Source organism: Aureococcus anophagefferens (assembly GCF_000186865.1).
Source record: "Aureococcus anophagefferens unplaced genomic scaffold AURANscaffold_12, whole genome shotgun sequence".
Lineage (NCBI taxonomy): Eukaryota > Pelagophyceae > Pelagomonadales > Pelagomonadaceae > Aureococcus > Aureococcus anophagefferens.
In genome coordinates, this window is record NW_008705572.1 from 970,356 (window position 1) to 994,768 (window position 24,413).

Sequence of the window (24,413 nt, forward strand, 5' to 3'; positions counted from 1 at the left end):
CAACGAGGACGAGGAGGGCATGTACGAGACGGGCGACGTCGACGTCGGCGACCACGTGAACACGCGGCGGCGGAAGATGACCTGGGACCTCTTCAAGGAGGACCACGACCGGCTCGTGCGATCGCTGAAGCGGTCGTTCGATACGGAGACGCAAATCCTCAGCCACTGCCGGCGGCTCAAGGACAACTTGGTGGAGAAGGCCGTGCAGCTCCGGGCGGCGCTTCACCAGAAGCAGATCGACAACGAGACCATCGCGACGCTCCGGGACCAGGCGGAGCGCGCGACGAACGAGGCGAACGGCCTGAAGGAGAAGGAGAAAACGACGATCGGCCTCCTCGCCATTTTGCGCAAGGAGATCACGGAGCTCAAGAAGCGCGTCGCCAAGCAGGAGGCCCACCTCATGAACGTGCCCCGGGAGCTCGAGCGGCTCGGCAAGGGTTCGAAGGGCTCGTCGAAGACGAAGCGGTCGTCGCGCGACGGCGAGCCCGACGACGGCTCGAGCCTGACGTCCGCGGCCCACTCGCCGAGCGACGGCGCGGCCAGCCCCGTCGCCGCGCGGCCGCTCGGCGGCGTCTCGTTCCGCGCCGAGGCCGCGAAGAGCGCGCAGCGCCTCTCGTCGCCGCTCCGGAGCAAGACGGCGCCCCGCGAGCCGGGCCTCGTCAAGCTCACGCCCTTCATGCGCTGGAAGCAGAACAACGCCGTCATCACGCCGAACACGCCCACCGCGAGCCCCCACTTCTTCTCCACCTACGGCTTCGACCCCGTCGGCAAGACGGCGCCCAAGCTCATCTCCACGGCCAACGCCAAGCTCCAGACGCCCATGATGAAGGCCCTCCGGAGGCAGCAGCGCGACCCCGTGGACCTGTAAAAAGACGAGGGCTGTCGCAAGTTGCACTTCATGTTGAAGGTGAGTGAAGTGCCCAAAAGTGAGCAAGCATGTGGTGAGCTGTGGCTCGAGTGTGGTGTGAGCTGTGGTGAGCACTTGGTGTGAGCTCGTGGAGAGGCCGCCGCCGCGCCGCCGGTGATGGCGCTCGTCGACGACGGCGTCGTCGGCAGCGAGGGCGACAGCGAGGCGTCCGTCGCGTTCCTGCGGCGGGAGTGGATCGAGGACGAGCTCGAGGCGCGCCTGGACCAGTTCGCCGAGGTCCACGACATCCGGGTGGTCTGCGGCACGTGGAACGCCAACGGCAAGAACATGCCCACCCTCGACCTCGACCTCACCCCCTGGCTCGCCTGCGGCGGCGGGCCGGCGGACGTCTACGCCGTCGGCGCCCAGGAGATGGTCGACCTCACGGCGGCGAACGTGCTCACCGAGGGCAAGTCCGCGAAGCGCGCGGACGCGTGGGTGGCCATGCTCGAGGCGGCGCTGGCCCGGCTCCCGGGCGGCGTGCGCTACGAGCGGCTCGCGAGCCGCCACCTCGTCGGCGTCTTCCTCGCCGTCTTCGCGCGTTCCGAGCCCGCGAGGCCCGGCGGCTTCTCCGCGGCGAAGTGCTCGCAGGTCGACGACGGCTCCGCGGGCGTCGGCGTCATGGGCATGCTCGGCAACAAGGGCGGCTGCGCCGTGCGCTTCCGGGCGTTCGACACGACCGTCTGCGTCGTGTCGGCCAGGGCAGCAAAAGGGTGATTCAACGTCGCTTCAACGTGAGTGTTTCGCGCGCGCGCGTTCTAGGAAAAGCATCCACGCTTCGAGAGCGCTCCGAGAGATGATCGCTCGTCCAAAAATCAGCCGAAACGAGTGGAAACCGGCCGAGAAAGGAGCCTTTGAAATTGAGAATTTCGCACCCTTTTCCTGCCCAGGTGTCGGCGCACCTCGCGGCGCACCGGGGGAACGTCGAGGGCCGGAACGCGGACGTCGCGGCCATCTGCGCCAAGGTCGAGTTCCGCAACGTCGACGACGTGTCGACGCCCACGCCCGCGACGGCCCAGAGCGACGACGCGCCGCCCCTGCCGCCGCGCGCGCCCGACCGGCCGTCCGCGCCGCCCGCGCCCGCGCCGCCGCCGCCGCCGCGGCGGATCCTCGACCACGACCGGCCGTCCGCGCCGCCCGCGCCCGCGCCGGCGCCGCCGCCGCGGCGGATCCTCGACCACGACGTCGTCTTCTGGTTGGGCGATCTGAACTACCGCGTCCGCGAGGGCATCGCGACGGCGGAGTGCTTCGCGCGGGCTGAGGCGCGCGACGACGCGTTCCTCCTCGCGAACGACCAGCTGAACCTGGAGCGGGCCGCGGGCCGCGTCTTCGCGGGCTTCGACGAGGGCCCCATCGGCTTCCCCGTGACCTACAAGTACGAGGCGGGGACGAGCCGCCTCGAGCAGCGGCCGGAGAAGAAGTTACGGGCGCCGGCCTGGTGCGACCGCGTGCTCTGGAAGAGCCGGCGCGCCGTCGCGCTCGAGGACTACGACTCGGACATGAGCCTCGAGCCGTCGGACCACAAGCCCGTGCGCGCGAGCCTGCGCGCGCGCGTGCTCGAGGTCCTTCCGGCGAAGAAGCGCGCCGTCGAGCGCGCGGTGATCGCGGCCCTCGACGGGCTCGACGCGTCTCGGCCGCCGGAGGTGTCGTGCGAATTGCTGGACGACGTCCCCGGCGACGGCGACCGCTACGCGTCCTCGAGGAAGCGGCCGCTCCCGGGCCTCGTGGACCTCGGCGACGTGCGCTACGGCCAGAAAGTCGTGCGCACCATCGCCCTGAAGAACGTCGGCGAGGCGCCGGCGCACTGGCGCTTCGTCGGCCGGGCCTTCGACGGCGCGGGCGCGTCGCTCGACGCGGCGCCGCGGCCGCGGCTCCGCAAGGACTGGCTGGCCCTGTCGCGGACGCGCGGCACGCTGCTCCCCGGCGACGTCGCCCTCGTCGACGTGGTGGTACGAGTGCGCACGCGGGCCGCGCGGCGGCTCAACGCGGCCGTCGACGCGCTCGCGGAGGTGCTCGTCCTGCACGTCGAGCGCGCGCCGGGCGACCGCTACGTCAAGTTCGCGGGCACCTGGGTGCCGAGCGCCTGGGGCCGGGACCTCGCGGATTTGTGCGGCCGGGGCGCGGACCGGGACGACGCGACCGTCGCCGCGCCCGTGCCGCGCGAGTTGTACCGCCTCGTCGACGCCTTGTCCGCGAAGCGCGACGCGGCGAACCTCTTCTTCGAGGCCGGGCCCGAGGCCGACGTCGACGCCGTGCGCCGCGCCCTCGACGCGTCGGCGCCCCTGCCGGACGTCGGCGCGCACGCGCTCGCGTCCGCGCTCACGTCGTTTTTGTCGGCGCTCGCGCGGCCCGTCGTCCCCGCGGCGCTGCTGCCGGAGAAGGAGCTCGCCGACGCCCAGGGCTTGCGGGCCTGGGGCGCCGACTTCCTCGCGGCGCTGCCCGACGCGCACTACAACACGTTCGTCTACGTCGTCGCCTTCTTCAAGGAGCTGCTGGCGTCCGCGGACCGGAACCTCCTCACGCCCGCGCGGCTCTCGGTCGTCGTCTGCGGCGCCATGCTCCCGAGCGACGACCACGGCGACCTCGACAAGGAGACGTTGTACTCGAAGCACTACTTCAACGCCGTCGTCCAGTACTTCCTGACCGCGCCCATGGGGTAAACTTGACCTCAACTTGATTGCCGACGAATATTGCCGACGCTCGATCGATCGAGACGAGGGATCGTGCTGTGCCCTGCCGAGCGTTCGCGGGCGCCTTGCTCTGCGACGCCGTCGCCATGCCGTGGGCTTGCGCCACATGTACTGTTTTAAACGACCAAGAATCCTCTCTGGCGTGCTTCGTCTGCGCAACACCGCGCCACGACCCGCCGCCGCCGCCGCCGCCGCCGGCGCCGCCGGCGCCCGAGGAGGCCGCGGAGCCCGCGCGGAAGAAGCAGCGGCGCACCGAGGATCTGGAGACGCGCCGCGAGAACGTCGAGAACGAGGCGACGCAGGACGAGAACACGCAGGTCGACACGCAGGAGTACTCGCTCTCGGATTCGCAGATGGACGCTTGCGGCGACGCGCGGACCTTCGCGTCGGACTCGCAGACCGAGGCCGGCGGCGACGCGCGGACCTCGGACTCGCAGGCCGGGACGGAGCCGGACGCGCCGCGGGCGCCGCGCCGCGTCGTCGTCGAGGCGTGGAAAGCCTGCCACGACTGGGACGGCGAGCCCGAGGAGACGGACGACGAGGACGAAGACTCGCCCGTGGTGCGCATCTCCGCCGAGGGCGACACCGTGCGCGTCGTCGCCATGGGCGACCTCCACCGGCACCACAACGACAAGAGCATCTTCGTCGGCGCGGGCGCCGCGCGGCGGCGCGTGACGCTCGCGGAGTGGTTCGACGTCGCCGCCCCCGACGACGTCGGCCTCGTCGTCTTCGCCGGCGACCTGGGCCTCGAGCAGAACGACGAGCTCGCGCGCGAGACGGGCCGAGGCATCGACCGGCGGGCCAGGGGCGTGCTCGAGACGGGCGAGCAGAAGGAGCGGGCGTCCGTCGACGAGTGGGCCGCGCTGTTCGAGGCGATCACGGCGGCGCGGCCGCGCTGCCACGTCGTCGTCATCGGCGGCAACCACGACGGGCTCCTCTGCGACGACGACGACTGCGTGTCCTGCAAGCTCCTGGATGCCATGCCCTTCGAGAAGACGGAGCGGCGGCGGCCCTGGGGGCGGACGGCGCGCGAGGCCGTCGACGCCGTCGAGCGCGTCCTCGTCGGCGGCCGCGGCCGCGTCCACCTCCTGCGCGACTCGTTCGTCGACGTCGCGGTGCCGCTCGTCGCCGGCGGCTTCGGCGACCTGCGCGTGCTGGGCAGCCCGCTGACGCCGCGGGTCCAGACGAACCTCGGCGCGGACCCGCAGGAGTGCCTCGCCTGCCACAACACGCTCCTCGCGCGCGAGACGTCGAAGACGTACGACCGCTGGCGCGCGCTCCTGGCCCACGCGGACCGGCCGAGTGTCGTCGTCGTCCACGGCCCACCGTTCGGCATCATGGACATCGTCGAGCGGCAGCGGCGCGTCGGCTGCGCGCAGCTCGCGAGGGCCATGGAGCGGAAGCCCGTCGCGCTCTGCGTTTTCGGTCACGTCCACGCGAAGCAGCACGCGTCCGAGGACGGTTACCGGTTGTGCATCTCCCGGGACCACCCGGGCACTTTGTTCTGCAACGCGGCGTCGGAAACGGGCACGCCGATGATCACGGGCTTCCGCCTCATGGAGAAGTCCGGCAAATACGACGACGTGCCCATGCTGCGGCCGCCCACGATATTGGAGATCCCGCTGAGCGGCTTCGCCGTCGGAAGCGCGCGGGACTACTGGTAAGCGCCCTTAATCCAGGGACGCTAGTCGGGCGGCGGGGCCGCGACGATCCAGTCGAAGGTGCGCTCGCCCGCGCCGACGTCCGAGAGGATCTCCTCCTGCGCGTCGACGCGCCAGCCGCCGGCGTCGAGGTAGTCCCGGAGCCGCGGCGCGCCCGTGCCCTGGAGGATGCCGTCCGTCCGCGCGCAGCCGACGACGACGAGGACGCCGCGCCGCGCGGCGAGAAGCCGCCGCGCGCCGCCGAGGTACGCGCGCACCGCGCTCTCCGGGTCCGCGTACAAGAAGAGCGCGTCGAAGGTGCCCTTGTCGAAAACGACGTCGGCGTGGGGCTCGCCCCAGGCGCGCGCGAGGAAGCCGTCCGCGGCCCCGAGTTCCCGCGCGTCCGCGACCGCGAGGCGCAGGTCCGGAAACCGCGACCGCTGGAGGTCGACGCACGCGGGCACGGCGTCGACGCCGCAGTAGTCCGCCACGGCCGCGAGCCCCGCGCCGACGTCGCTGAGGCCGTGGCCGACCTCGAGCACGCGCGGCCGCGCGCCGAGCGGAGCGACGGCCGCCGCGAACTTGGGCGCGAGCGCGGCCCAGGAGCAGAACGCGTCGTGCGGGTCCGGCGGGCCGTCCGTGAGCGCGCCACTGTAGTACGCGTCGTAGTCGTCGATGTGGGGCTCCCGCGGCGGCGGCGCGGCGTAGTCGTCGAGGTGGGGCTCCCGCGGCGGCGGCGGCGCGGCGGGCGGCGGCGCCTCCGGATCATCCGCGGGCGCGCGGGCGACGATCTGCGCGTAGTGCGTCGGCCGCACGTCGTCGTAGGTCGGCGCGATGCTCCGGCTCGCCGCGAGCTCCTCGACGGCGACGTCGCGGAAGCGCGTTTCGACGAGCGCGAGCGCGCGCGGCGCGCCGCCGCCGTAGCCGTCGTTGTCCGCGCCGCCGTGCTCGCGCGCGCACGCGAAGACGACGAGCCGCCCGCCGGGCCGCAACGCGCGCGCGTAGGACGCGACGCAGGCGTCGGCGGCGGAGGCGTCCGCGTAGCAGAGCACGGCGTCGAGGCACGCCTTGTCGAGGACGACGTCGAAGCTCCGCGGCGGCAGGTCGCGCGCGTCGCGGACCTCCCACGCCAGCGCCGGGTGCGCGGCGCGCATGGCCGCGATGACCGTCGCCGAGCTGTCCATGGACACCGTGTCGTAGCCCAGCGCCGCGACGGACGCGGACAGCGACGCGTGGCCGCAGCCGACGACGGCGACGCGGCCGCCCGCGGGGCCCAGCAGCGCGCGCCAGCGCGCCTCGCCCAGCTCCGCAAAGTCGAAGAGCCAGTCGAAGGCCCGCTCGCCGAGCGCGCCCGACGCGTACTCGGCGTCCCAGAACGCGGCGTCGTGGTGCTCCATTGTGTGTGTGTGTTTAGGAGCCTGCGTTGTCGTTTGTACGCTTCAGAACGCAGTGTCGGCGCTTTGCATTGTTTGCATGTGCGCCTCAGATGAAGTCCGCGCTGGCGCACTGCTCTGCGTGCGCGCCTAGGCCATCACACGACGGTGAGGACTTGTGACAGGCGTGTCAATAATTGGGTTTTGTGGCAATCATTGCGCCTCGCATGGAGATTGAGCTCTTGTTGAAGTCCGCCACCCGCGCCGTCGCCGGCGCCGCGCCAGCCACTGCTCTGCGTGCGCGCCTAGGCCATCACCACAGGGCGAGCCTTTGTGGTGCCAGCAAGTCCATCGCACTCCTCAGTTGGGTTGAGGCCTGCCGCCACCCGCGCCGTAGCCGGCGGCGCCAGCTAGCCATGCGGCGCCTCCTGAACGCATGGCTCGCCTGCGCCACCACCACCGCGCTGCGATGCGCGACACCTCCGCTTAAAAAAACGGGCCCGCAGACGCCAACTCCTTTCATCGACGACTCCGGCCTCCTCGACCGGTTCTTCATGCGCGTCTTCACGGCGCGCGTGCGCGAGGAGCTGGGCGGCGACGCGCGCCACGGCAGCGACGACTTCGAGGGCCTCATCGAGGAGGTGCGCGTGCTGAACGCGCGCGGGCCGAGCCCGCGCGCGGCGCAGGCCGCCGGGCGGCGCATCCTCCGGCGGTGCTTCCCGCCCATGGTCTCGCCCGCGAACGGCTTCCGCGTCGAGCCCCTCTACGACGCGTACCGCCAGCTCTTCGCGCACGAAGTCTTCCGGCCCTACTCGGCGAAGTTGAACGCGTGGGTGACCCGGGCCTGCTCCTACTGGCTCATGGGCGCGTCCACCGTCGGCGACGTCGAGACGCCGGACGCGACCTGGGGCGACGGCGCGCACCAGAAGCTCGTCGTCGAGCGCTGCCGCTTTTTGGAGGCCGGCGGCTGCGCGTCCGCGTGCGTGAATCTGTGCAAGATCCCGACGCAGCGCTTCTTCGGCGAGGACATGGGGTTGCCCTTGCTCATGGAGCCCGACTACGAGGACTTCTCGTGCACGTTCTCGTTCGGTGTCGCGCCGCCCCCGCTGGCCGTGGACGAGGCGCTCGACACGCCCTGCTTCTCCCAGTGCCCCGTGGCCGTCCAGGACCGGCCGCGGTGCCACCTCGTCGACGACGGCGACGCGGAGGCGGCGCTGCGGGACGCGATCCGGGCGGCGCCCCTGCCGGAGCGGCAGACCGCGCGATGACGCGCGCGTAACGTGCGGGAGTTCAGACCCCCTGCTTGCCAGGCCGCTGTAAAAAAAACTCGACGAGGCCAACACGGCAGGCACGATGAGCTCAACGATAGCTGCCCGCCGGTTCGAACATGGGCCATCGTCTCGAGTCCAAGGTTGGCAATACAGGCTTCAAGATACTTCAACATGCTTACGTCGTAACTTACGGCTTTGATCCGGTAAAGTTTATGTAAAAGGAAATATCATATCTTTATTTTGTGTAATATGATGCCAGTCGTCAAGGAAGGCCCTTGGCCTTACTCAACAGCCCGCCGGTTCGAACATGGCAGCTTCCGCTGCCGTGCGGTGCCTCGTCGTACTCGGCGTCGCCCGCTGCGGCCCCGGCGGCGGCGGGCGCCGCGGCGGCCGCGGCGGCGGCGGCGCCGCCGCGGGCGGCGGCGCGAAGCCGCAACAAAAAAACGTCGTCAACATCGACGACTACCCCGGGGGCTACGTCGTCGCGTCGCAGCGGCCGCAGCAGGGCGTCTTCGCCGACCGCGAGGTGCTGCCCTTCTCGAGCGACGAGGAGAAGCAGAAATGGTGCGACCTGCACTGGAAGGCCCACGGCAAGACCGGCGGCGCGAAGCAGGGCCAGCGGTGGGCCCGGGTCTGCCCCGCGCCCGAGGGCCACGGCCCCAAGTTCCAGCCCTGGCGCGACGCGAACCGCTGGAGCGGCTGCGCGGCGAAGCAGTTCGTCGGCCGCGTGTCCGGGCCCGGCGCCTACGTCGAGCTCGGCCACAACGGGCCCGGGAGCTGCGTCGTCGGCGACGGCGACCGCGCGTACCCCGTGCACCTCAATTTGAAGCGGGACGCGCGGAACGCGCGGCCCCACCCGACGCTCGTCGACGGCCACGTCGCCCACGCCTTCGGGGTCTACCCCGACGAGGTGGCCCACAACATCAACCAGTTCCCGCGGCTGCTGCGGATCGCGCGCCACGTGCCCGCCAACTCCACGACGCTCCTCGTGCACGACTCGCGGCTCTGGCGCGAGTGGGTCGCCATGCTCGCGCGGCGGCGCATGATCCCGGACGAGCTCAAGATCCGCTACGTGCCCATCCGGAAGACGGGGTCGACGATCTTCAAGCCCAGGGATCCGCGCGACAGCGTCTTCTTCGCCGGCGAGGCCCAGGGCAGCAAAAGGGTGATTCAACGTCGCTTCAACGTGAGTGTTCCGCGCGCGCGCGTTTCGGAAACAGCACCCACGCTTCGAGAGCGCTCCAAGAGATGATCGCTCGTCCAAAAATCAGCCGAAACGAGCGGAAAACGACCGAGATAGGAGCCTTTGAAGTTGGGAATTTCGCACCCTTTTGCTGCCCAGGCGAGGCCGTGCCCATCTTCCCGGACCACGTGTCCACGGGCTGGTACACGCTCGGCGGCGAGGAGACCTGCGCCTTCCAGCTCGCCCTGAACCGGACCTACGTGAGCCGCCTGTTGTCCGCGTGCCCGGACCCGGAGCCGAACACGCGCGAGATCCCGCACCTCGGAGGGTCCGTGCCCGCGCGGACCGCGGCCTGCGTCGTCGAGGTGCTCATCGTGTCGCGCCAGGACGCGCGGACGCGGTCCGTGAAGAACCACGACGCCATGGTGAAGCGCGTGCTGGCCGCGCTCGACGGCGCGCTCGCGCCCCGCGCGTGCGCCGTGAACGTCCGCGTCTTCGTCGGCAAGGAGCACACGCTCGCGTCGAGCGCGGCGGTCTGGCGGCGGGCCCACGTCGTCATCGCGCCCCACGGCGCGGCCCTGGCGAACGTCATCTTCGTCCAGCCGGACACGCTGCTCGTGGAGCTCGGCTACTACGCGGGCGCCCAGGGCAAGAAGGGCCCGTCGCTCCACGAGCGCGTGGGCAAAGAGCCCTGGCCCGCGCCCTACTACTGGGCCGCCGCGGCGTCGGCGGACTCCCAGCTCTTCGCCTCCATGGCCCAGGGGTCCTACAGCGGGCCCATGACCGCGGACCTCGACGACGTCGCGCGCCTCATGACCGACCGCGTCGCGCCGCGGCTGCTCGACCGGCCGGACCTCACGGCGCGCCACCTCGCGCCGCCGCCGTCGGGCGCCGCCTGCCCGCCCGCGCCGGGCTTCGCGAGCCTGCACGGGGGGGGAGACCGTCCCGGAGACGGACCCCCTAGGGCGCCCTAGCGCGACGCGGTGAACACCGTTTCCCAAGCAATCCGAGAACGGTCGTCCTAGCACCCTAAAGGACTCCTCGACGTAGTTTAATCGGGGCGGCGGCCGCGCGATCGCACCAGTGGCGACCGCGGCGTCCCGAGGCCACGCGAGCCGCGTCAGCTTACGGGGCCCTGTCGGCCGCAGATCCAGCCCAGAGCCCGCGTTTGCGCGTCCGATCCAGTCCATGGGTGGTACGGGCCCGCGTGATGGGCTCAGCCGCAGCATGTCCGGCGTGTTCGTCGACCCGCCGCCGCTCAAAGACGTCCTCGGTAGTTCCGGAGCGTTTCCTCGGCGCCACGAGTGAATCCGGTCGCCGCGCAGAGCATGTCGCTGTCGTACGCGTCACGACATACTAGACGAGTGCCGGGCTCGACCAGCTGCGTGCGACGCTGCGTTGGCGTCGCCCGAGCGGCGCGCGAAGGACTGCCGCCACTGGGAGACGGCCTTCGAACGCCCCGGCGCGCGTCGAAACGTGCGAGTTCCGCAACCAAAGCACCTCAGAGGTCGCCCAGGGGTACGAGGCCTTCGTCGCCACCGCCCAGGCCGGGAGGGACGCGCACAGAGCGCCGACGGACGCGCCCACAGCCTCTCCAGGCGGCCCGAGCTCTCGACGCCGCCCGCGATCTTTTTGTCCGAGGATTTCGACCAATGAAAACCCAGCTTTTGCTCGATTCGACGCCTCCCAGGCGCGTCCAAACGCGGTCCCAGCCCCAGATTTTAGGACAGGATCCCCGTCAGTTACCACCTCCGAGTAGGAACCCAGGATTGCTTGGATATTGGCGTCGCGGAAGTCGGAATTCATTTCCCGTCACCCCCCCCTTGAGCCTGCCGCAAGCTTGCTGCCGGTGGTTGCATACAAAAGTGCACCATATGTTGCTCGACCACGAGACGGGCTCAACCAGGCACCGATCAGCTCGAGGTGCGCGGATCGGAGCGTGACTGAGTCGACGCGCGCCCCGCCATGGGCAAGATGCTGCTCCTGGCCCTGGGCGCCCTCGCGGGCGTCGCGTCGGGCCTCGTCGTGCGGCCCCCGGCGTCGCTCGGCGGCGCGCGCGCATCATCGCGGAGGTTACGACAGAGCTGCGGCCGGCGGCGGCCCGGCGGCGCGCGGCGGCCCGGCGCCCTGGCCATGATGGAGGAGGTGGAGTGCGACGTCGTCATCGTCGGCGGGGGCCCCGCGGGCTGCACCTGCGCCCTCTACACGAGCCGCGCGGACCTCAAGACGGTCATCGTCGACAAGAACCCGGCCGTCGGCGCGCTCGCGATCACGTCGCACATCGCCAACTACCCGGGCGTGGACAAGTCCATGACGGGCACGGAGCTCCTGGACCAGATGCGGGACCAGGCCGTGTCCTACGGCACGGACTACCGGCGCGCGCAGGTCTTCATGGTCGACACGGACGGCGAGTTCAAGATGGTCTACACGCCCGACGCGACGATCAAGGCGCGCGCGCTGGTGCTGGCCACGGGGGCCATGGGCCGGCCGCCGTCCTTCGCCGGCGAGGGCGAGTACCTGGGCAAGGGCGTGTCCTACTGCGCGACGTGCGACGGCGCGTTCTACCGCGAGTCCGAGGTCGCCGTCGTCGGCACGCACACGGACGCGATCGAGGAGGCGACGTTCCTCACCAAGTTCGCGTCCACGGTGCACTGGATCACGTCCAACGAGCCCAAGGCCGACGACGCGGAGGCCTGGGAGCTCATCGGGCTCGACAACGTCAAGCACTGGCCGCGGACCGCGATGAAGGCCGTCGAGGGCGACGCCTCGGGCGTCACGGGCGTGACCATCAAGCCCCGCGGCGAGGACGAGCTGCTGCTGCCCGTCGAAGGCTGCTTCATCTACATGTCGGGCTCGAAGCCCATCACGGACTTCCTCCAGACGGGCCAGGTCGAGTTCAGGGACGACGGCGGCGTCGCCGTCGACGACAACATGGCCACGTCCATGCCGGGCGTCTACGCCATCGGCGACATCCGCAACACGCCCTTCAAGCAGGTCGTCGTCGCCGCCTCCGACGGCTGCATCGCCGCGATGGACATCGACCGGTACCTCAAGGGCCGGAACAAGGTCCGCGTGGACTGGGTCCACGACACGTGACGCCCGCCGCCGCGACGCCGCCCCCGCCCGCTGCTCGTTACACCTTCGTACGCTAGTGGCGGCCCGCGAGGTCCCGGTGGAACTCGGAGTAGGCGCAGTCGAGGTCGAAGCTCAGCTGCCGCGCCTGCTCGTCGTCGATCTCCGCGGACGCGCGCATCGCGTTGAGCTGGACGAGCCATTTTGCTAAAGCCGCCTTGCCCGCCGCGCAGGGCACGTGGGGCACGCGCCCGAGGCCCGCGGCGAGGTCCGCGACGAGCGGCTGGACCTCGTCGACGGCGCGCTGGTCGAGCTTGAGCGCGTCCATGGCCGTGATGAAGTGCTGGACGCACTCGGCGACGCGCACGGTCTCGCTCGCGTCGCCCGCGTCCGTCGCGTGGAGCACCGTCGCGGGCGCGCCGCAGCGGACGAGGCGGTCGCGCGCGCGCGGGCAGTCCATCCGCCACTCGGCGATGAACGACGACGCGTCCTCGATGCCGCCGCCGAGCTTTAATGCTGATTCGCTGCTCTTGAACTGGGAGATGAGCTTGAGGCACGCCTTCTCGTAGCGCGCCTCGTCGATGGCGTCGCGCGCGTAGGCCTTCTCGAGGTGCTCCGTGGCCTTGATGATGGCGTAAAAGTCGGCGAGGTCCGTGTAGCGCCGCCGCTCCTTCGTCGACGAGAAGAGCTGGAGGTCGGCGTCGGCCATCGCGGTGACGTTTCCGCGCCGGCGCGCCCGAGTCGCGACGCGACGACGAGGAGCGCGGCGCAGGCGCGCGGCGGGAGCTGTGAGATGCGGCACCTTCGCCCGGCGCAGGCTCGTGTTGACTCGTAGCGTTGGCATGGGCGCCTGAGACGCAGCCCTGACCGCCATGGGCTCCATGGACATCCGCGACCACCTGCACGACTCCATGCGGAAGGAGGCCATCTTCCACGACCAGAGCCGGCCGACGACGGGCAGCTACGAGGGCGAGCACGACAACGCCGATCTGGACCGGCAGCTCCAGTGGCTCGACGTCTCCGACGGGGACCTGCTCGCGGGCTTCGGCGACACCGTCGTCGCCCGCGAGTCCCAGGCGGGCAAGAGCCGCGTGTCCGTGCTCTCGTACAACGTGCTCGCGCGCTGCCACGCGGAGTCGATGCACGGCCGGTCGAAGGCGTCGGTGCTCACGTGGTCCTTCCGGCGGCAGCGCCTCGCGGCGGAGATCGGCCGCCGCGGCTGCGACCTCGTGTGCCTCCAGGACGTCGACGACTACGACTGGTGGCGGCCCCAGCTCAGCGGCTTGGGTTACGACACCATGTACGAGCGGCGCCGCGCGTCGTGGTCCGGCGGCGGCCGCGCGCCCGACGACGACGACGTCGACGGTGTGCTCGTGGGCTGGCGGCGGTCGAGCTTCCAGCTCGTCCACAGCGCCGTCGTGCGCTTCCACGAGGCCGCGGGCATCGCGAAGACGCCCGCGCTCGCCGTCAAGGCGTCCGCGCGCGACGACGTCGGGCTCCTGGTGAACGTCATCCCCTTCAACGACACGACGCTGACGAGCGCGTTGGTCGTGGGCTCCTTCCAGCTCGCCGGGGGCCACGCGGGCGACGCCTACGAGGCGAACCCCGACGACGAGGACGAGATCAGCGACCGCCGGTCCGACGCGCTCCGCAAGAACTGGAGCGACGAGGAGGCCGTGCGGCTCCTGCAGACGCGCTACCTCGTCAAGTGCGTCGAGCGCTTCAACAGCGACTTCCAGCACCCCGTCGTCCTAGGGGGCACGATGCACGCGACGCCGGGCTCCGACGCGTACGAGCTCATGCACAACGGCGTGCTCCCCTCCGTGCCGCGGCCGCCGGTGCCGCCGCCGCCGCCGGGCGTCCGCGGCGACTTCCTGGGCATCGGCGCCGGGTCCGCGTCGCCGACGTCGGCCGAGGTGTCCTGGGAGCCCGCCTTCGTGAACACGGAGCGCCTCGACCCGCCCGTGGAGTCGTACCGCGTGTCGTTCCGCGTCGGCGGGTCGCGGACGCTGGGCTGGAGCGAGCCGCTGGTCGTCTCCGAGCAGGACTGCACGCACTACAAGACGACGGTGCGGCCGGGCACGTCCCTGCGGCGCACGGTGCGCGACCCCCTGTACCGGACCATCGTCGCGGGCCTGGCGTCGGGCGTCGCGTACGAGTTTCGCGTCGCGGGCGAGAGCTCCATGGGCGTCGGCGCCTGGAGCGCGCCGAGCGCGCCCTTCGCGACGCAGACCTACACGAAGGAGATCCGGAGGCCCGCGGAGCCGCCGCCGCCGAGCGAGTCCGAGTCCGAGGCGACGGCCGCGGACGGCGCGTCTCAGGCGAGCCGCCTGAGCCGCGCGGACTCCATCGCGGAGAGCGGCGTCTACCTCGAGGCGTCCAACGAGGGCGAGGGCGACGACGACGAGTCGAGCTCGAGCGAGGACGACGACGACCTGGAGCGCGACAAGGCCGCGGACGTCGAGGACAGGCGCCAGGCCGCGCTCTGCGGCGCCGCGCCGCGGCTGCTGCTGACGTGCAAGGAGGTGCTGCGCCAGCGCGCCGTCGGCGAGGACTTGAGTCTACCCTACGCCGTCGCCGTCGTCCACGAGCGGGGCCTCGTCGACAAGAAGGCGCTGGAGGCGACGCGGCGCGTCAAGGGCGAGCTCGGCGCGGTCCGCGAGCTCGAGCTCCTCGAGGCCATGCGGGCGAAGATCGAGGAGGGGGGCATCGACCCGCGCCTCGCGAGCCGCGACCCCGAGGTGCGCCTCCAGGCGCGCCTCGCGACGGACGAGCGGGCCATCGCGGCCGCGCGCCAGGCGGACAACGACGCGAGGAGGCACCCCTACTACAGCGCCACGGGCATCTCGCCGCGGCACAACGGCAAATTCACGGGCGCGGCGAACGCGCGCAAAGGCAACGACGGCCAGGTCACGGTCCGCGCGACGCGGTCCGAGGAGGAGCAGTGGGACGCGAAGCGGCCCCAGGAGCACCGGCGCCGCGGCGCCGTGGGCCGCGAGGTGTCCATCCGGTCCGCGGCCAAGGGCGCCGTCGCGCGCATCACGGAGCGGCTGAACCTGGACCGCTACTTCGAGGGCGACGTGCCCGAGGACAACCGCGTCGGCGTCGCGTCCGCCTACGCGCTCGCGGGCGGCGACCCGCACTACACGATCACGGCCGAGCGGCGCACGGCCTGCGTCGACTACATCTTCACGAGCCGCCACGTCCTCACGCCCGTCGCCGTGCTCCCCGTGCCCGCGCTGCGCATCCCCAAGGCCATCGAGGTCGACAGCCGGCCGCAGACGGCCGCGTCCAAGGGCACGTCCGCGTCCGGCGTGTCGAGCTACGCGTCCTACGACGACGACGACGACGACGGCACGGAGAGCGAGCTCAAGTCCCTCGGCACCGAGGACGCCGAGACGAAGTGGAAGGAGCCGGGCACCTGGCTCCCCAACTCCCTCTTCCCCTCGGACCACATGGCCCTCGTCTGCGTCTTCGACATCGACGAGACCCTCACGCCCGCGGTCCACGCGAGCTAACAATTTTAATCGTCGCGAGGGCTGCGCCAGAAGGCGAGGACGTGCGAGAACACGTCGTCGGGCGCCTTCAGGAAGAGCCACTCGTGCGCGCGCACGCTCGCCGACGACGCCGCGCGGCCGCGATCGCGGAGGGCCGGGAGTCGCTGGCGGAGGGCGAGGAGCTCCGTGCGCGGGGCGTCGAGCCACGGCAGCCAGCCGCCCGCGGCGCGGACGGCGGCGAGGAGGTCGGCCGCGGTCGTACAGTCGCAGACTCGCGCGAGGGTCTCGGGGTCGTCGCCGTCCTGATCGCGGGCGTCCAGCGATGCGCCGCGACTCAGCAGAAGCTTGCACATCTTGGGCTCATCCTCCCAAGCTGCGAGGTGGAGCGCAGTGTTTTCCAAATGGTCGCGGTCGTTGACTCGCGCGCCCGCGTCGAGCAGCAGGACTGCTGCGTCACATCGGCCGAGATGAGCGGCAGCGTGCAGTGGCTTCCAGCGGCGGGATCGCTGACCGAAGTGGACGTCGGCGCCGCGGTCGAGAAGCCACTTTATGGCCGAGCACCAGCCCTTTTCCGCTGCGTAATGCAGGAGAGACGCTCCATGCGGATGATGATCGATGCGCACACCACAATTTCCGTCCTTTTCCAACACGACAAACGCGTCCAGGTCGCCGCCCGAAGCGTGGTAGCGCATTGTTTGACTGATGAACGAGCTTTCCCGTTGGCTGGCCATCGCATCCTCACGGGCTGCTGGGCCGAGGTTAACTCCAAGGACTTGGTCAAGCAAGGATGTTGACCTTTTAGGTGAGGTGGCTCATCCATGAGCATGGATGCTCAGGTGAGCATGGGGCTGCCTCTCGACGCAACCAGGCAGATGAGCTAGCATGGGCGCGGTCGCATCCGCCCTCGGCGCCGCCGGTCGAGCGTCGACGCGGGCGCAGATGAGCGCCTACCTGGTCGCGGTCGTCGGCGTCTCTGCGACCTGGGGGCTCCGGATCACGATCATCCTCGTCGTCGTCTACGTCCTCGACGGCGTGCTCGGCGCCGCGTCGGTCCTCGGCCTGCGGCTGCGCCGGTCCAGCATCGCCGCGGCCCGGGCCAAGCTCGTCGCGGCCGTGAGCGCGGACCAGCCCGGCGGCTCCGCGCGGGATCTCGTGGCGACGACGCGGCTCGTCGCGGCGTTCCTCGACATCGCGGCGCTCCTCGCGCTCGAGGCGAGCTGCCGCGGCGCCTTCGAGGAGGTCGCCGCCGACGAGGCGTGGAAGCGGCTCTACCTGCGGGATTTCGGCGCGCCGCGCGGCGAGCGCGAGCGCGTCGACGCGGCGTCGCGGCCAGCGTCGAGCGACAGGAGTGTTTTTTCGCGTGAATTTTGCCTGAAGATGTGAAGAAATCCGACCCCATCGCACTTGGTAGGTCGCGGCTCGCACCGCTGCGCGCGTTCTGCCGGCCCCTCGCCTCGCCGACGCCGGGCAAGGAGATCGACGACCGGCCGCCCGTCGACGACGAGTTCCGCGCGCGGTGCCGGTGCGCGCGGCGCGTCGGCCGCGCGCCGCTCCGGACGCTCGCGTCCGCGAGCAAGCCGTCGAACAGCATCGCGAGCGAGGTCGTGCTCGCCGTCGACGCGCGCTGGTGCGTCACGGCGTCGCCAGACCACCGCGTCCAGCTCTGGCGCGCGCGGCGGTCGAAGGGCTACGACCTCGTGGGCGCCGTGTCGCGGCACCGGTCCGCCGTGGGCTTCGCGGACCTCGCGACGGTAGACGGCCCCGGCGGCGCGCGCCGCCGGCTTTTGCTCGTCGGCGCGGGCCGCGCGGTGCACGCGAGCTGCCTCGCGCGCGGCGCGCCCTGGAACCAGCGCCTCGGCGGCGCGTCCCGGGGCACGGCCCAGGCGGCCTGCGCGACGGCCGACGGCGCGAAGCTCGCCGTCCTCTACGCCGACGGCGCCGTCGCCGTCTTCGCGCGCGAACGCGACGGCGACTTCGCCGCGTCCGGCGTCTGCTTCGGGGGCTCGCGCGCGAGCCCTCCGCCGAGCTGGCTCTTCGCGACTGTCCCGGCCGCGTGCGCCGCGGTCGGCGCGGACGCCGTCGTCGTCTCGACGCGGGCCCACGGCCTCGCGCTCGTCGACCTCCGCGCGCCCAAGGCCGGGGGGCCCGCGGGGGCGCTCGCGGAGTCGCGGCCGGGCCACGACGGGCCCATCGCCGGCATCGCACTCGACGGGGGCCGCGCGCTGAGCGGCGGCTGGGACGGCCTGGCCGTGCTCTGGCGCGTGTCGCGCGAAGGCGTCCGCGCGGTCGCGCGCTACCGCCACCGGTCGGCGAGCGGCGGGAAACCGAGGGTGGGGGCCGTGGCGCTCCTCGCGGATCGGGCCGTCACGGGCGCGGACGACCAGCGCGTGCGGGTCTTCGACGTCGCGGCGGCCTGGCCCGTCGTCGTGCTCGAGCCCGACGCGCACGACTACTGCGGCCTCGCGAGCATCCGGTGCCTCCACCTCACGGCCGAGGGCGTCCTCTACGCCGGCGACACGGTAGGCAACGTCCTCGTCTCCGGCGGCGCGGCCGCGAAGTCGCGCGCGTCGGAGAAGGCCGGCGCGCTCCGCGAGTCGCCCCGCGGGTGGCGGTGGCCCGGCGCGCGCTCCTAGCGACGACGCGGCTTATGCCATGTGGAGCGCGAGCGTGAGGTTGTCGAGGCTCTTTTGGGCTTCGGGCCCGAGGCGCTGGAGGTCCGGGAGCGGCGGGACGACGGAGAGGAAGTTGGAGCGGGGCTTCTTGTCCGACTTGTGGTCGAGGATCTGCTTCCCGAGGGGCGTCGCGGGCGTACCGCGCTCGTTGTTGATGGAGCCGCCGTGCTTGCGGGAGCCCGGCGCGGGCGTCGCGTTGGACAGCGTCGAGCCGTGGAAGAGGTCCGCCGTCGACGCCGACGTCATCACGGACGGCTTGGGCGAGAGCGCGTCCGCGCGGCGGCCCTGGAGCGACGACCGGCGCCGGGGCTCGCGGCCCTGCTGGCTGCTCTGCCAGGAGCTCGACTCGCTCAAGAGGCCGTCGCTCACGGGGGGCTCCGCCGTGTGCATGGACTTGACGTCGCTCAGCGCGGAGCGGACGCGCGAGTGCATGCGCGCGTCCGTCGGCGGGCTCAGCTTCGTCGTCGACGACGTGTTGAGCGTGTCCGTGGACACGGAGTTGCCGCCCGTGCGGCCCTCGGCGGCGTCCTGCATGGACACGGCGAGCTCCTTGGCCTTCTCGAGGCGGTAGGACAGCTGCGACTCGCGCCGCTTCAACTTCAAAGAGCCGCGCTTCTCCGTCGCGCGCGCGGCGCGCTCGAACTCCTCGAGGGCGTCGACGACGGTCGTCGTGCGCGCCTTGTCCTTGTTCTCCCGCGCCGCGACGTCCAAATCTAAACTCCAGCAGGGGTTCGTGGACCCCGGCGCGAGGCCCTGGAGGAGCACGCCGCGGAACGAGCCCGCGCCGTCCCACATGCGCACGCAGCGGTCCAGGCCCGCCGTGACGACGGCGGACGGGTCGCCGCAGCAGCCGACGCTCAGGATGGCCTCCTCGTGGGCGTACTCGACGGCCCAGACGAGGCGACAGAGCGCCTCGGGCAGCAGGGGCCGCACGGCGTCGTCCGGGTCGAGCCGCGGGCTCTTCAGGATGTCGTCGATGGTCCAGGAGTCGGACGTCGACGCGTTCTGCGCCTCGTAGGCCCGCAGCTCGTGGGGCTTGAGGAGGTGGTGCTCGTGGAGCGCGCGGTCCACGGCGACGGCCGCGCCCGGCTCGGCCTCGGGCGCCGCGCCGAGCCGGCCGCGCCAGTCCTCGCCCAGCGCCGCCTCCAGCGCCGCCTCGACGTCGACGTCGGGCACCTCGGGCGCGAGCTCGCGGCCGTCGGCGTCCGCGCGGAGCGGCGCGATGGCCGGCGCGCAGGGAGACCGCGCGATCGCGTAGGACGCGTCCGGCACGCCGAGCTCGAGCAGCGCGAGGCAGAGGCTCAGGTCGAAGCACCGCAGGTTCCCGAGCTCGTCCCCCACGTACAAATGGTTCCGCGTCGCGTCGAAGCCCGCGGCGGACACGGGCGTCGCGCCGGCCGCGACGCCCTCGGGCAGGCCCGCGTCGCCGCTGGGCTCCGTGTGCGTCCGCTTCGGGTTCCGCGGCGCCCAGGGCGGCAGGAGCCTCGGCCGCGACGAGTGGGGCGGCGCGGACCGCGCCGCGCCGTCGCCGTTCTCGTCGTCGCCGGCGTCCTCGTCGAAGAACTCGTAGTACGAGCCCTTCGGCGGCTTGTTCGGGATGCCCACGAGGCAGACGCCCGCGATCTTCGACCCCGGCTGGACGCCCCAGATGCGGATCATGCCGTCGCTGGAGCAGACGTAGAGCAGCGGGTAGGGCTCGAGGAAGCCCAGCGCGAGGACGACGTAGCCCCGCGTCTTGAGCACGGAGTCGCACTTGGCCGTGTCCGAGTCCCAGATGCGGATGCCCTCGATGGACGCGCCCGCGGCCGTCGCGGCGATGGCGCCGGCCTCGTGGTGGGCCATGAGGCTCAGCTCCGCGCGGTGCGTGTAGGCCTCGTCGAACTGGCGCAGGACCGCGCAGACCTCGAGCTCCTTCTCGTCGTAGACGCGGATCGTGCCCGTCGCCGCGGCCGCGACGAGGCCCTTGAGCGCGAAGACGTAGGCGACGGTGACGACGCGGGCGTTGCCGGGGAAGGGCGGGAACTTCTTCATGCAGGCGCCGTTCTGGTAGTTGTGGCACGTGATCGCGCCCGCGGAGTTGCCGACGAAGAACTTGCGGCGGCGGTCGTCGAGGCAGACCGCGGTGATGTCCGCGGGGCTCAGGTCGAGGTAGGCGCGCTTGAGCGTGCCCAAAATGGCGTCCCAGATCTTGACGCTCCGGTCGCTGACCACCAAGAGCGTGAGCGACACCTCGTTGAGGAGCACGAGCCTCAGCGGCAGGTCGTCGGTCACGGGCTCCTTGCGGACGCGGTGCTGGTCGAAGAAGAAGAGCTTCTTCGTGCCGGCGACGACGCGGTAGTCCATCATGTCCTGGTTCGGGTCCTTGGGCGGCAGCTGGCAGTGCGTGAAGGCCTGGAAGCCCTTGAGGTCGTCGAGGTCGCCCGGCTCGTGCGCGCTCGTGAACGTCTGCATGCACTGGAAGTTGCGCAGGTCCCAGAGCTTGAGCACGCCGTGGCAGTCGGCCGTGACGAGCTCGTGCGTGCCCTCGACGGCGTGGCAGCCCACGAGCGCCGCGCGGTGGCCCTTGAGCTTGTACAACAGCGTCGACACGAAGGGGCTCCAGACGAACGCGTCGTGGTCGAAGCCCGCGGAGATGAGGAAGCGGTGCTCGCTGTTGTAGGCGAGGGCGTTGACGCCCTTGGCGTGGCCCCGGAGCAGCGTGGACTGCTTCTCCGTGTACGTGTCCCAGACGCGGACCGTCGTGTCCAAACTCGCGGAGACGATGTTGTCCAGGTACTTGATGTGGAGCACCTCCATGATGATGTCCTCGTGGCCGTGGAGCGCCATCTTCATCTCGCGCTCCGCGAGGTCCCACGCGTGGATCGTGCCCGCCGTGGACCCGCTGTACGCGTAGCGCTGCGCGTCGGCCCACGTGAGGCACATGAGCGTGTCCGGCGTCGGCCAGCGCGCCTTCTCCTTGAAGCGCGCCGTGTTGTTCACGTGGTCCGGCGTCAGCAGCCACTGGGACATGGTCATGTCCGAGCAGGCGACGAGGAGCGACTGCTGCGGCTCGACGTACGACAGCGCGAGCGGCACCGCGTTCGTCTTCAGGGACGTCTGCCAGCCGCCGTCGCGGGCGTCGTAGAGCTGGACGACGTTCGAGTGCTGCTCGCTGACGGCGAGGAGGTGCTGGTCCGGGATCTTGCAGATCTTGTCGATGAGGTTCCGGTGCCGCGGCGCGTTGAGGCCCCCGGGGTTCTTCTCGAGCTTCTCCGCGGGCGTCGGCACGTGGGCGTAGGCCGGGATGCGCTCCAGCGCGTTCTGCTCCTTGAAGAGCCGCGCCTTCTCCACGATGAAGCGCGTGAACTCCTCCCACTCGACGTCGCCGTCGCCGTTGACGTCGATCTCGTGGAACAGCTCGACCAGATTCCGCACGAGCTCCGCCTCGTCGCGGATGATCGACAGGCCCGCCATCTCGCTCGCCGACTTCTGCTGGTCGCGCTTGTGCTTCGGCTTCAGGATGTAGCTCGGCAGGATGTTCTTCACGATGCGCACGAAGTCCATCATGCCGACGATCTCGTCCTTCTCGCGGAACTGCGCGTGCATCTCCTCGACGTGGAACTTGTCCAGGTGCGTCACGAGCTGCAGGATCAGCTGCTCCGCGTTCTGCTTCTGCTGCGCGTAGCCCGACCGCGGCGACAGCCGGCTCTCCTCGTCGTCGTCGTCGTCGTCGAAGGCCTCGCCCTCGTCCTCCTCGTCGTCGCGCTCCTCGTCCTTCTTTCGCCGCTCCTCGGGGGCCGTCCGCCGTCGCAGCACGGCCTCGCGCCGCCGCCGCAGGTTCTTCACCGACGACATGGCCGCCGCCGCGGGCGCACCCGCTAGCTTGATTGCGGCAGCACACCCGCGTTGATTAATTCTGCATGTTGAACTACAACATAGATGCACCATTATCTCGCGGCGGCCGGGAGCGCCTGGCGCCTCGAGTGCCGTCCGCGTCGAGTCCTCGTCGACCGCCGTCTGCGTCGAGTCCTCGTCGACCGCCGTCTGCGTCGAGTCCTCGTCGACCGCCGTCTGCGTCGAGTCCTCGTCGACCTCCGCCCGCTTCGTCGGCGTCGTCCGCTACGTCGTGCGCGACAAGCCTAGCGACATCGCGCGGCGCATGGAGGCCTCCGCGCCGCCCGAGAGCGGAGACGACAGCAGGACGCGCGCGCGCACGGCACCGAACGCGGTGCTGGCCATGATGCGGTCGGAGCTCTTTCCGTTTCTGAGCGCCAGCTCGCTCGGTGCCTTGAGCACGTGTGCTGCGGACGTCCGCGGAGCGTTGCTGGACGGCGGCGCGTGGCGAAAACTCGCGCAGTCTCGAGACGTAGCCCTACTGAGTCCGGCGCGCGCGCTGGAGCTCGAAGCGATCGCACGGCTCAAATCGCAGCAACGCCGCCGCTGGCTCGCGACTCATTTCACAGATCAGCAACCCGTCATGACCAAAGCGACGCAGATGGCTCGGCCGGACGCCGGTTTTACTTATTTCGTCCGCGTAGTCGATGGCGGACGCATGCTCTGGGAGGGTGACGTCAAAGGAGAACATCGGGGTCAATCTGTTTCTCTTGATCTCTCTCGTTTCTGGTCCGATGTGTCTGAATCGTGGGACGCGATGCGGGACTTCCTATCCGTTCTCATCGTTGATGGAGCCGATCCAGACCCCCGAGTCTTCCGTCGGCTCGAGTTCTACGTCGTCGCTGTACGCGATAATGATCAAGCGATGTTCTTCATGGGACGTTTTGAGTTTGACGAGTGCATCGGAAGTTACAATGACCCCGCTCAACACTACAATTTCGAGGCTGAGGGCAGAAACACGCAACTTCATTCGTGTTGCGAGGGGGAAGAAACCACGACATTTGCAGCTGTTCTCACTACGACGCACAATCCGGCAGGAGGAGGGACTGTTGACAGGCTGGATCTCATGACATCTTTGAATTCGAAGCGAGCCGTGCGACCGGCCCCTGGAGCCTCATACAACCCTAGTGGCTTTATCGCCGATCTCAATTCTTCTGAGATGACGATCGTCTTCAATGAGCTCGCGAACAAAGTGCACTACACTCTGGACGAAGACTGCGAGTACGCTCGCACTGGCGCGGTGGTGCCCTATCCGCTCCTTACGACCTGGGCGGAGAAAATCGACCCGCACTCACTAGGGTTGCCAATACCGTAGCCAGAGACTTCAAACTGCCATAGACTTCTAAGTTGCTTTCGCCAATACAGAGCTGCGCGAGCGCCCGGGAACTTCTTCACCACCAGCCGCAAGATGGCTAAAACGATCGATCTTGCAGCGCGCGGCTCGGGCAGCCCCTAGTTCCACCACCAAGCGCACCGCGCGGCGGCAGCGAGGCAGCCGCACAGCGCTGCGCCGCGATGGACCGGGACCTCGAGGCGACCTACGGCGACGACGAGCGCCGGGAGGCGCCGAGCCTGCTCGTGTCGCCGTCGGAGCGGTCGCGGAGCATACGCCAGAGCGCGCACGCGGCGTCGGCCGAGGCGTCCATCGAGGCCATCGACGCCATCGAGGAGGCGCTGTCCGCCGCGGCGCCCTACCCGCTCGAGCCCGAGCGGCCGGCGAACGCGCGGACCGTGTCGGAGTTCGGGCGCGCGGAGCTCGCGGAGCTCGACGCCGAGTCCGCGCTCCTCGACGAGGTCGGCGCCGAGGTCGCGGCGCTGCGCCGCGAGAACGCGGAGCTCCGAAGCCGCGACCCGCTCGCGGGCCTCGAGCGCGCCGCGGACCTCGAGACCGAGCTCGACGACCTGAGACGGCGGCTGGAGGAGACGCGCGCCAAAAACGCGGAGCTGCTCGACGCGTCCGAGGCGCGCGTCAAGCGCGAGGCGGCGCTCGTCGACGAGGCGCGGGGCGCCGCGCGCGTCGCGCGCGAGGAGCTGCGCCTCAAGGGCCTGGAGTTCGCCGCGCTCCGCGACGGCCTCCTCGCCGAGAACGGGAAGCTCCGCGAGCTCCGCGACGCGTCGAGGGACGAGGCGGACCGCGGCGGCGCGGTCGTCGCGGGGCTGCGCGAGGCCCTCGCCGCGGCCGAGGCCGCGGGCGCCGGCGCGCGCGAGGCGCTCGCGGGCGCGCGCGCGGCGCAC

General features: G+C 70.9%; 8 protein-coding genes across 8 annotated transcripts in view; 5 read left to right on the plus strand and 3 right to left on the minus strand.

Annotated features, from left to right (window-relative positions):
- Positions 1–2,058: 2,058 nt before the first annotated feature.
- On the plus strand, positions 2,059–2,556 carry AURANDRAFT_13960 (hypothetical protein; the record flags this gene model as incomplete). Its single annotated transcript, XM_009039670.1, has 1 exon — positions 2,059–2,556. A coding segment is annotated over one exon (498 nt), but the record flags the coding sequence as incomplete, so codon positions are not given.
- Positions 2,557–5,281: 2,725 nt separating this feature from the next.
- On the minus strand, positions 5,282–6,634 carry AURANDRAFT_64974 (hypothetical protein; the record flags this gene model as incomplete). Its single annotated transcript, XM_009039767.1, has 1 exon — positions 5,282–6,634. One exon carries the CDS (start codon positions 6,632–6,634, stop codon positions 5,282–5,284), a length of 1,353 nt encoding a protein of 450 aa, XP_009038015.1.
- Positions 6,635–7,026: 392 nt separating this feature from the next.
- On the plus strand, positions 7,027–7,878 carry AURANDRAFT_64975 (hypothetical protein; the record flags this gene model as incomplete). The annotated part of the gene is made up of 1 exon (XM_009039671.1): positions 7,027–7,878. One exon carries the CDS (start codon positions 7,027–7,029, stop codon positions 7,876–7,878), a length of 852 nt encoding a protein of 283 aa, XP_009037919.1.
- Positions 7,879–8,188: 310 nt separating this feature from the next.
- AURANDRAFT_64976 (hypothetical protein) lies at positions 8,189–10,038 on the plus strand (the record flags this gene model as incomplete). Its single annotated transcript, XM_009039672.1, has 2 exons — positions 8,189–9,056; positions 9,224–10,038. The coding sequence occupies 2 exons, from the start codon at positions 8,189–8,191 to the stop codon at positions 10,036–10,038; spliced, it is 1,683 nt and encodes a 560-aa protein (XP_009037920.1).
- A 1,162-nt stretch (positions 10,039–11,200) lies between these two features.
- On the plus strand, positions 11,201–12,160 carry AURANDRAFT_28049 (hypothetical protein; the record flags this gene model as incomplete). Its single annotated transcript, XM_009039673.1, has 1 exon — positions 11,201–12,160. One exon carries the CDS (start codon positions 11,201–11,203, stop codon positions 12,158–12,160), a length of 960 nt encoding a protein of 319 aa, XP_009037921.1.
- Positions 12,161–12,212: 52 nt separating this feature from the next.
- AURANDRAFT_27935 (hypothetical protein) lies at positions 12,213–12,845 on the minus strand (the record flags this gene model as incomplete). Its single annotated transcript, XM_009039766.1, has 1 exon — positions 12,213–12,845. One exon carries the CDS (start codon positions 12,843–12,845, stop codon positions 12,213–12,215), a length of 633 nt encoding a protein of 210 aa, XP_009038014.1.
- Positions 12,846–20,768: 7,923 nt separating this feature from the next.
- Positions 20,769–21,131, minus strand: AURANDRAFT_27709 (hypothetical protein; the record flags this gene model as incomplete). Its single annotated transcript, XM_009039765.1, has 1 exon — positions 20,769–21,131. A coding segment is annotated over one exon (363 nt), but the record flags the coding sequence as incomplete, so codon positions are not given.
- A 2,562-nt stretch (positions 21,132–23,693) lies between these two features.
- AURANDRAFT_64979 (hypothetical protein) overlaps positions 23,694–24,413 on the plus strand; it is a gene marked incomplete at both ends in the record, with an annotated part of 3,837 nt that continues 3,117 nt past the window's right edge. The window contains one exon of the mRNA XM_009039674.1: positions 23,694–24,323. Within this exon, the coding sequence (XP_009037922.1) occupies positions 23,694–24,323 (630 nt within the window). The remainder of the gene's footprint in view (positions 24,324–24,413) is intronic.